The sequence below is a fragment of the Hypomesus nipponensis genome, chromosome 5 (genome assembly GCF_054491055.1).
Source record: "Hypomesus nipponensis isolate SF chromosome 5, ASM5449105v1, whole genome shotgun sequence".
Lineage (NCBI taxonomy): Eukaryota > Metazoa > Chordata > Actinopteri > Osmeriformes > Osmeridae > Hypomesus > Hypomesus nipponensis.
The window spans coordinates 7,405,253-7,415,772 of record NC_140365.1 but is presented as its reverse complement, the minus strand read 5'-3'; the positions used below and the strand labels follow the sequence as shown (position 1 = coordinate 7,415,772).

Sequence of the window (10,520 nt, the reverse complement as noted above, 5' to 3'; positions counted from 1 at the left end):
GTAAATACAGTTCATCTTCTCCGAGGGAGTTGATTTACAGCACCGCCATCTCTCCTTTCCGTGCCACGCCCACACCTCCACACAGGAAGTGGTTAATCCGGTTGAACCGGCTCTCCAATCCCCCTCCCGTCTCCACCGGCTCTTGTCCCGCCACGCCCCTGTCCCCCCCTGTCCCCTCGCCTGGGGGGGGGGGGGGGGGGCTGGGGGGCGGGGCTCCTAGACAATGGAGCCGTCCCTGTTCTGGGCGGGGATCATGACGGGGATGGCGCCCATGCGGCTGAGGTTGGGCCCCGCCATCTTAGCGGCGACGGGCGGGGGCAGCGGGGCGCGGCTGGGCGGGCGGTCGTAGTCCTCGGTGGAGGGGATCTTGTCGTACTGGGGCTTGATGGCGTACTCGTGCAGGTTGGAGGGAGACATGGAGCCCAGGGAGGAGCGCTGGCTGCCCACGCTGGTGAAGCTGCGGGCCGTCGACACGCGGCTCTTAGGGGGCGGCACGTCCTCTCTGGGGGGGGGGGGAAGGTGGAGTGGGAGAGAGAGCGGTGGATGGAGGGACGGAGAAAGAGAAGGGTGCCGTGTTAGACAGCAGACAAGACTCTCCACTCACTCGGGGCCTGATGCACGACCACAGAGAGAGAGGGAGACTGGGGGGGGGGGGGCGAGCGAGGGGGGTAGGAGTCAGAGAAAGGAAGAGAAAGAGAGAGGAAGCGACAGAGAGAGAGAGATGGAGGCAGACAGGAGAAAGGCAGAGACGGACAGACAGACGGACACAGAGAGACAGCTCCTGGCCACAGCAGTCAGCCCCGGTCAGCCACTCTGAATTCCCTGCAGAGGTAACTAAGCAACTAGCGAGCCTTCACACCCAGAGCCACCACATTTACCAACTAATAAGCAGCGATAATCCATTAAAGAGCTCAATCAAACTGAGCCTGGGGGGGCCTGCAGCGTGTGTGTACATATACATCGTCTGTCTGTGCAGTGTGTGCCTTTGAAGAGTGTGTGTGTGTGTGTGTGTATGTGTGTGAGTGTACATGTATACTTTGTGTGTATAGTGAGTGAATGTGTGTGTGTACTTGGTGTCTAGTGTGTGTAAACTTATAGTATATATACTGTTGATAGCGTGTGTTAAAGTGCATGTGTGTGTGTGTATATCCAGTATGCATAGTGTTGCTAGTGTGTGTGTGTGTGTATCTCCAGTATGCATAGTGTTGCTAGTGTGTGTGTGTGTGTGTGTATCTCCAGTATGCATAGTGTTGCTAGTGTTGTGTGTGTGTGTGTGTGTGTGTATCTCCAGTATGCATAGTGTTGATAGTGTTGTGTGTGTGTGTGTGTATCTCCAGTATGCATAGTGTTGCTAGTGTGTGTGTGTGCGTGCGTGCGTGTATCTCCAGTATGCATAGTGTTGATAGTGTTGTGTGTGTGTGTGTGCGTGCGTGTATCTCCAGTATGCATAGTGTTGATAGTGTTGTGTGTGTGTGTATCTCCAGTATGCATGGTGTTGATAGTGTTGTGTGTGTGTGTGTGTGTGTGTATCTCCAGTATGCATAGTGTTGTGTGTGTGTGTATCTCCAGTATGCATGGTGTTGCTAGTGTGTGTGTGTGTGAGTGGATGTGTGACAGGGCCAGGGCAGCATGCTCACTGGGCTAATCCCCCCTTGTGTCTGGCTGTGAGCAGAGTACTGTTGTGTTGTCAGACAGACACAGTGTCCAGGCCAGAGCTGCAGGCCCAGGGGCCAGCGGGCCCAGCACTGCCTGGCCGGATCCCCTGACCACACCGTGTGTGTGTGTGTGTGTGTGTGTGTGTGTGGGGGTGGGGGTGGTGGGGGGGGCAGACAGAGGATCCACAGAACAAACAAAGCTCGCAAACTGACGACCACAGCCGTTTATTTGAGGAAGAGAGGGCAGGGAAAGAAGAACTGCTGATGGAGCCACAACCATTTTCCTGCCCTGTCGGGGTGTGCCCGTGTGCGTGTGTGTGTGTGTGTGTGTGTGTGTGTGAGGCCACAGGCCAGCGTTGGGTCACTGTGACACGTACACACCTGCATTTCAATAGCCAGCTTACATATCCCATTCAATTGAACCAGCTGAGTCCAGGCACAGTAGGGTTGGTTAGATTCAGACCTCACTACGGCCTCCTACTGGATTCATAGTCTCTCTATTCACCGCTGTTTCTGCCTGGGACGATTTGAGCTACCGCTCTGCATCACACGGTGTGACGCCGCGCCGTCATTGGTTGAGAAAGGGCGCTCGTTTTAATGGAGCTGCCGTCCCTCATGAAAATTCGTCCAAATCGTCATTTTAGAAATGAGATCGCATGGAGGTATGATTGGAGATAGCGATTTCAAGCGCGCCGAGGGGCGCCGCCCTAGTCTGGGGCCCTCGTCTCTGGGGACCGGTGGCGGCGGCGTCTCTGGGGAGAGGGGCCGTGTGACGGTGCGGAGGAGGGCAGCCTTACCGGATCTCGTAGGAGATCTCCTTCTCGTACTTCTTGCGGTTGCGAGCGCGGCAGCAGCAGAAGAGGATGATGGCGAGGAGGATGAGGGCCAGGAGCACGGCGATGATGGCGCCGGCGATGATGCCCGCCGTGTTGGGGGCTGCACGCAGGCCAAGGGAGAAAGAGAGAGAGAGAGGGAAGGAACATTCATTTAGACAGCTCACCGACCCCTACAGCTTGATTCCCTAACCAGAATGACCCAATTCCAAACCCACTCACTAGACCCTTAACCCATCCACACTGAGTGTTGGCTGGACATGATTGGCCAGGCCAAAGCCACAGAGAGCACTCAACAACTAATCAGAGCTTGTGGAAGCCACTAAAAAGGTACATGTGACAGAAGTCCTGTTGTTTCCCCATCGAGAGGTAGCGACATGGTGGCGTCGTCGGTGTGGAGGGATCTGATAGGTGGGGAGGCGAGGGGGGGGGCGGGGACTCACGCGGCGTGATGCTGAGCTGCATGACGCACTCCTCCATGCCCACGCGGTTCTGGACCGTGCAGCGGTAGGTCCCTGACGAGCCGGCCGACGCGTTGCGCACGTTCATTGTCCCGCCCACCGGGTCTGCGGAGAGAACGTGATCGCGACCCTCTCAAACACGGTACGATTTACAACGTACTGGGGTCTGGTGTGTATTTATACGTGATGTGTGTATGTGTAACTGTGTGTGTGTGTAACTGTGTGTGTGTGTGTGCGTTACCCAGCACTGCGGAGCTCGGCAGCAGCTTGGTGTCACTGGTCTTCTCCCACTTGTACTGGAGGGGGTTGGTGCCCTCGCTGGAGGTGCACCTCAGGGCCACATCCTTCCCCTCCTCTGTGGGGCCCTCGGCATAGCATCTGGGCTTGGACGGACGCACTGCGGAGGGAGGGCGGGAGAGATGGAGGGATAGGGGGAGAGACAGGAGGACGGATGGAGTTAAGGGAAGGAGAGAGGGATGGAGGGAGAAGGGGGGGAAAGTATATTAGATGTGACATTTGTGCCCAGGTGGACACATTAGCTCCACATAAACCATATCTGATTTTCTCTCTTTCTCCCCTGGGCAGGTTGGCGTGTGCGTGCGGGCGTGGGAGGGTGTTGGTGTGTGTTTGTGTGTCCCGTCATGGCTGCAGTCATCAGCATAATGAGAGGTGTAATCAGGGTAATTGATACAGCTGCTGTCATTACAGGTGCTGTCACTCAAGATAATGAAGATCAGAAAGTAGGGGGCATGCTCTCTCCTCACACACTCACACACACACACACACACACACACACACACACAGAGGAGGGTGAACACAGGCCTCCATGTGAAAGCCGAAACGTACGCAAACAGACTCCCTGGTCTGTTGGCAGGAGATGAGATAGGAATTCAAAAGCAAACAAAGCTCCAAATTAAAACCAGACCGGATCCACTGGAAGGCAAGGACAGGCGGGCTTGCTGGGCGCGCCGGGGGAGGGGTGGACGGGGGAGGTCAGGGGGGGGTGAGATAGGGGGAGTACGGGCCGGTGTGGCTCCATGAATCCATCTTTATGAAGCTCAAATCCTTAGATTTAAGACATGTGTGGATGTGTGCCACTCTTTTGTGTGTGTGTGTGTGTTGAGTTTCTGTCTGTGTGTGTGTGTCAGCACTGACATCATGATGTGCTAATGGCCGCTATAACAACAGGGCCGGGAAGGGAGAGGGCAGGGGGCGGGGCAGATGTGGGCCAGGGGCTTAGTGGGCAGAACCGTGTGGATTAACACCAGACAGGCCGGTCCTGGGGGAACGCTCACACTCATCTGATAGTCAGGGGTCAGGATGGAGAGAACCAGAGAGGGGGGGGGGGGAGAGAGAGAGCGAGAGAGAGCGAGAGAAATTAAAGGAGTGCTGATGGACGGCTGGAGGGGAGGACAGGGGCCAAGGCTGCTCTGTCTTGAGATCGGATCTCTGCCAGGGTGAACCCACACACACAACGCACGCTGCATGAATGTCATACTGCGGTGGCATTTGGAATCCCTGTTCACTTCAAATCAGGGCTGTGACATGGACGCTTTTCATATGAGCGAGAGGCAGCGACGGCACAAGTGGATTTATTTGTGTGATATGGGAGAGGGATGAGGTCAAAGATGAAGGAGAGGGCACCTGGAGAGAGACAGAGCCCGGACAAGACGGAGAGAGAGAGGGAGGAATAAGGAGAGAGAGAGAGAGAGAGAGAGAGAGAGAGAGAGAGAGAGAGAGAGGAATAAGGAGAGAGAGGGATAAGGAGAGAGAGAGTGATTGGTTGTGTGTTCGCATATAAAAGACCGGAGATAAGAGATTTATGGGAGCTGGGCTGTGCGGGGGTGAAGATAGGGGAGAGGCTGATACACTGTGGTAGACCACATCTAGGGAGATATAAAGAGAGCGGCACGCTGACTGACTGCTGTGAGGCTGTGATTGGCTACGGCGAGGTCTGATGCTAATGGGGCAACTGGTTGTAAAATCAGGTCAGGCCCCCCCCCCACCCCGAAGAGTGAAGGTGATTGGCTGCCGAGGGCTCGGCCAGGTCCAGCTAGAGAAACAGTGATTGGGCGTGAGGGCCGCTGGCGTTGCCTGTCCTTACCTTCACCGTCCATCTCGGCGCACTTGTGTGTGCGTGTGTGCTGTGTGCGTGTGTGCATGTGTGTGTGTCAGCTTGCCTAGACAAGCTCACGCCCGCGTGTCCTTCCTTTGCGTATGTGCTTGAGCGTCTTTAACCTCTGACAAGATCGACCAGGAGGTAAAATTGCAGAGCAAGCCACATGTCTCCCCTTGTCCCCTTTCTCCTTGTCAACCCCCCTCCTCCTCCCCCTCCTAGCCAGGAGAGCTCTGGCCCTCGGGTCAATGGCTTGGGGGGGGGGGAGAGAGTGGGCAGACATTAGGCCATGTCTCCGGTCCTGCTCCAGCACCCCTGGTGTCTCACGCCGTGCGCCCCGCCCCCTGCACTGCTTGGTCAGGCCGGTCACGTCGGGACATTCTCTCTGGTCAGCCTCCAGCCCATCAGCTTGGTGCGGCTAATCATTACACATTACCCTAGCCATTCATCTCCCTCGCCTCAGAGGCCGCGCGGGGGGGGGGGGGGGGAGGCCTGGCGGTGCACTAAGGTGCGCGCGCGTGTCGACGTCGGCGTGTTGACGCGGGAACCGGTCTGGCGGGAAGCCGTCTTGGCAGTTTAGCGTCGTAACGCGTGTTGATCGCTCATAAAGAAGACACGCCGTGCTGAACAGCAGGCGCGGGCTGTGTGCTCATGTTTTGAATGTGAGGTGAAACCATCGAGCGTTATCTCCAGAGGCCCCTGAGGGCTGTGTCTCGTGATGTCTGACCACAAGCGCTTTCCCTATCCACACAACCGGGTTTCAGGAAGTGGACCGACTGTCGACTGTGACAGGAGGGCAGTTGTTTGGGGGAGTGATTCAGCTGACGGATGCAGCCTTGGTGCGAGCCTGTGACAGGGAGATAAGCCCAGTGAGGTGTCTGATCAATAACATTTGGTCTTCTCCCTCCGAGCCTGAGAGACTGCCTAGCTCGATGATGATGATGATGGTGGTGAGTCATGGTTTTGGACGTGGAGACACTCCACATACTATTCTGGCTTGAGTTATATAAAAGCTGTGAGCAAGTCAAGTCAGCCTGAAGTCCCATTTGAAGCCCATCTTAACCGTTGTTGTGAGTACCATCTGAAATATCCGACTGGCCCCTCCCCTCAGGGTAACTCATTTAGGGACGCGCTCGTTCCAATTCTCAGCTGCTGCTGCGGAATGGGATTGTTTTGCAATCCCATTTTCGCTGCTGCCGCACTTCTGAGGAAGTGTAACAAGTTCAGCGAGTCTTTACTTTACTAGATGTGATTCTTGCATCTGTAGGCATTCTATTGGATTAGGTCACTGACAAATCACCTGGGATCATACGCTGCGGAGACCCACACAAGAAAATCAGGTATGCATCACATATGTTATGGGGTTAAACGGATTGTCAGAATTCTACCGAGTACAAGAAAAATAAACTGGGGTCGGGGGTCAAAACTGAGTGGCAAAAGCCTGTGGCTCGTCTAAACAGGAAGCCCTGACAGAGCCAGGCAGTGCTGGGCTAACTGTGGGCCTGGAGCACTCGTGTGGCAGCGCGGGGCGGGCGGGCGGGCGGGCGGGCGGGGGAGCGTCACTCACCCATGACGGTGAGCAGCATCTTGCGGCTGCGGATGCCCGGAGCCTTCTTCACCTTGCACTGGTAGGTGCCCGTGTCGGACGACTTGAGGCCCGTCAGGTTGATGGAGGCGTCGCCGTTCTTGGGGTCGGCCGAGTTGAAGTGGGCGCGGCCCTTCACGGCCGGGTAGTAGTCCTCGTAGGCCCGGTCACCCGAGTACAGGATCACCTGGAGGAGGAGGAGGAGGGAGATGAGGAGGAGGGAGACGAGGACGAAGAGAGGAGGAGAAGAGTCGCTGGTGAGAACACAGTAACCCTAACCTTTCCTTCAACAAGGATGCTTCACCACTCCAGCTGTGATAAGAGGGCCCTCGTTTCCAATCTGTCACACACACACACACACAGACCAGACCCTCCCATCCAGCCACCCTTCCCTTAAACAAAGGACAGGGAAGACAGTCTCAGGCTTGTCTCCTTGGCGATAGCTGCCGAGCTGCCCGTCAGACTGCTTTTGCCCTTTCAGTGCTGCCTAGGTACTGCGTGGAACACACAAAGCCCCCACTGTTGAGTCAAATCAACACCTGCTGTGTCAACAGAGAGCTGCCCCGCCCCCCCGCCCCTACACAGCCCCCCGGCCCCCCAGCTACACAGCCCCCCCAAGCCCCCATACCTCGCCCGTCTGTCTGGCTGACGACGCCAACGAGGAAATGCCAGGAGATGAAGACCAGGTGTGGCCAACCAATAGATGCACAGGAGCAAACATAACAACCACGCAGAGCCAAGACACAATAAAAACAGGCAGCAATTTGCTTTTTCTCCATCTCTCCCTCTCTCACACACAGGCACACACAAGGGCATATTCATCCCCATTTCTATGGAGATTGTCAGAAACAGGCTTTCTGTGCTGGGATCACCGTCAGACACGCACAAAACCCACGGGTGGAGGAGAGGGGGGAAAGAGAGGAAAAGGAGAAGTGGAGGAGAGAAAAGGCAAGGGAGGAGAGGAGAGGATGTGAGGAGGGGGAGAGTGGAGAGAAAGGGAGGATGTGAGGAGAGAGGGAGAGTGGAGCATCCTAATCAACACATCAGAGAACACAGCCAGCTCACAGGGGGAGAGAACGGGGGGGGGGCGGGGGGGGGAGCGGAGAGACGGCGGTCCAGGAGAACGCCAAGCGCAGCTCCGCTCGGCTGGGGAGTCTTGTTATGGCGCCCCACGGCTACCAGGCGCCTCGTACATCTTGTACATATTAGCCATGGAAACGTATAATGTATTCCACCTGAATCGCTGGGGAGGGGGTGGTGAGGGGGTGGTGGGAGAGGAGAGGAGGGGGGGGGCAAGTCCTGAAACTTTTGTGGGATCAGAACATCGCTAGTAATAACAGCGAGACGAGAACGCGGAGGGGAGGAAATTAAATTGCCCGAGGCGGCGGAGTAGACAGACAAAAACTCGTTTGCTCAAACAACAAATAAAATAAAAAAAACACACCACAGTCTCATACTAGTACACACCGGTGAAAGCCAAGCCCCACAAAACAAATCCCACCAATACCTTGTCAGGGCCCCGCGTGATGGAAACCACAAAGGCCAAACGGCATGCTGAGCGGGCAGACACACCGGCAGACCGCCAGCTAGGCTGCCAGGCAGGCCAGCAGAGAGACAGGCAGACAACCAGCCACACAGAGACAGGGAGACAACCAGCCACACAGAGACAGGGAGACAGGCAGCCAGAAACACAGACAGAGACAGGCAGACAGACAGAGACAGACAGAGGCAGGGAGACAGGCAGACAACCAGTCACACAGAGACAGGGAGACAGGCAGCCAGACACACAGACAGAGACAGGCAGACAGACAGAGACAGGGAGACAGGCCGCCAGACAGAGACAAGGAGACAGACATAGACAGGGAGACAGGCAGACAGACACAGACATAGACAGGGAGACAAGCAGACAGACACAGACAGAGACAGGGAGACAGACAGGCAGACAGACCAGAGACAGACAGGCAGCCAGACCGCTAAGCTATCAAGCAGACCAGCAGGCAGGAGAGAATCGGCCGGGTGGGGAAAGACGACGTTTTCCCCCCAGTGCTCTGCTCGCCAGCAGGTTAGCCTTCACCGGCTCCATCTGGACAGCAGGTCTCTGAGGACCGCCCGGGATGAAGACCTGTGTTTGTCTTAGTGACAGCAGGGGGGAGAGGTGGAGAGGAGAGTCACGGTGACGTCTGAAGATGAGGTCATCGCTGGTGTAGGCGAGCGCACCCTACCTGAGGGAGGGGCCTCATTTGGGAGTCAAATAAGAGGGCGGGGTCACCTGCGTGCTCTCAATGACCTGTCTGGCTCTTTGAAGCATGCGGCTGAGTGCGCGCGTGTGTGTGTGCGCGTGTTGGAGCGAGGCTTTAATCCTGAAGGACTCCCGCTACGCCTCCACAGCCTTTCTACATGTGCTGCAGCTCTTCCCCAAATGAATTCTCAAGGTTAAAAGAGAGCCTTCCTCCCAGAGTGGACCGGAGTACCCTTGGGGCGAGAGGAGAGTTTAAGTTGATGAAACGCACTCCACAACAACACCATTGGAGGACAGCATCCATAGGTGAAGGAGGAAGAGGGGGGGGGGGGGGGGCGGTCTGTTGGCTGTGAAACCAAAACAAACAGTGTCAGGGGCTCACGGCTAAAGCCTCCCTGCCTTAGTCCTCTCCCAGCGCTCTGGTGTTCCCGGCTGTGCTGTCGTCACCCTGGGTAAACACGCAGCCCGGCCGCTTTGTTCAAGGACACAACACAACAGACGATTGCACGACTGGGGAATTGTTTTGAAAGTACCAAATGATTCGTTTTCGCTCGTTATCTCCCTCCTGCCCCCTGAGATGCATCTCTCACAAAACACACACACACACACACAACACCAGCAGTGCTGTGTATTATAATGGTTAGCACCGTTATAGTCAAGTTTCAATACCCGGAACCCAGCCTGCTCTGAATCAGTCTGTCCCCTGGACACGAGAGCCAAACGACTGTTACTGGAGGCATGAGCGCAGACGCCATCTCCCATCATCTGAGCCCAAACAAAGACAACACCATTAGCTATGCACCAGTGCCCCCCCCCCCCCAAAGGCCCTGCTCTGTCAAGAGGATCCACCAAACTCTCTGGACCTGAAACCGCGGACGCCGTCCTTGCCGAGCAGAGGCTCTCGGCGTCTGTGACGGCGTGGTGTGTGCGGAATCGGCTCATCTGGTTAGTCTGCCCTGGGGAGCGGTGCTGTACGCTGCATGGGCGACCATTCGCTCCCGTGATCCATCTTTCCAGGCCGTTTGGCCTCCTCTGCTCCCATTATCGGTGGACTCAGGATCAGTTAAGAGAGTCTCTGGAGAGCCCTCGGGCTATCAGTTAGACTAAACGTTCCTCTCTCTAACCCCCCCCCCTCTCCCCCTCCCCCTCCCCCTCCCCCTCCCCCTCCCCCTCCCCCTCTCCCTCTCCCTCTCCCTCTCCCTCTCCCTCTCCCTCCCCCTCTCCCTCTCCCTCCCCCTCCCCCTCTCCCTCTCCCTCTCCCTCTCCCTTTCCTTCCCCCTCTCCCTCTCCCTCTCCCTCTCCCTGGGAGGAGGTGGTGTGAGGGGGGTCAGTGCAGGCTGCCAGTACAGAGCAGGCCCAGCCCTGGCTGGGCAGTCTAATCCCACTGGGCACCGTCACATATACTAAGCTGCCCACTGGACTTAACAGGCCAGTAATTACTGATAATACACTCTGCACATGACATCATCATCACATAAGGGACTGGGAGGCTGTGACTGTGTGTGTGTGTGTGCGTGACCACTGCACACTCCCTCCCATCTCTAATAGGTCAATGAAAATGAACCCGCTTGAAGGATATACAGTCGATTGCCATAATAAATCCCTCCCCACCCCCCCAAAAAGGACAAAAA

The 10,520-nt window shown here is 56.4% G+C and overlaps 1 protein-coding gene across 1 annotated transcript in view; it reads right to left on the bottom strand.

Annotated features, from left to right (window-relative positions):
* Window positions 1-203: 203 nt before the first annotated feature.
* cxadr (CXADR Ig-like cell adhesion molecule) overlaps window positions 204-10,520 on the bottom strand; it is a 30,742-nt gene continuing 20,425 nt past the window's right edge. The window contains exons 3-7 of the mRNA XM_084697685.1: window positions 6,633-6,837; window positions 3,191-3,346; window positions 2,932-3,054; window positions 2,453-2,591; window positions 204-502 (exon numbers count right to left, since the gene is read on the bottom strand). Of these exons, the coding sequence (XP_084553811.1) occupies window positions 217-502; window positions 2,453-2,591; window positions 2,932-3,054; window positions 3,191-3,346; window positions 6,633-6,837 (909 nt within the window). The 3' untranslated portion in view covers window positions 204-216. The remainder of the gene's footprint in view (window positions 503-2,452; window positions 2,592-2,931; window positions 3,055-3,190; window positions 3,347-6,632; window positions 6,838-10,520) is intronic.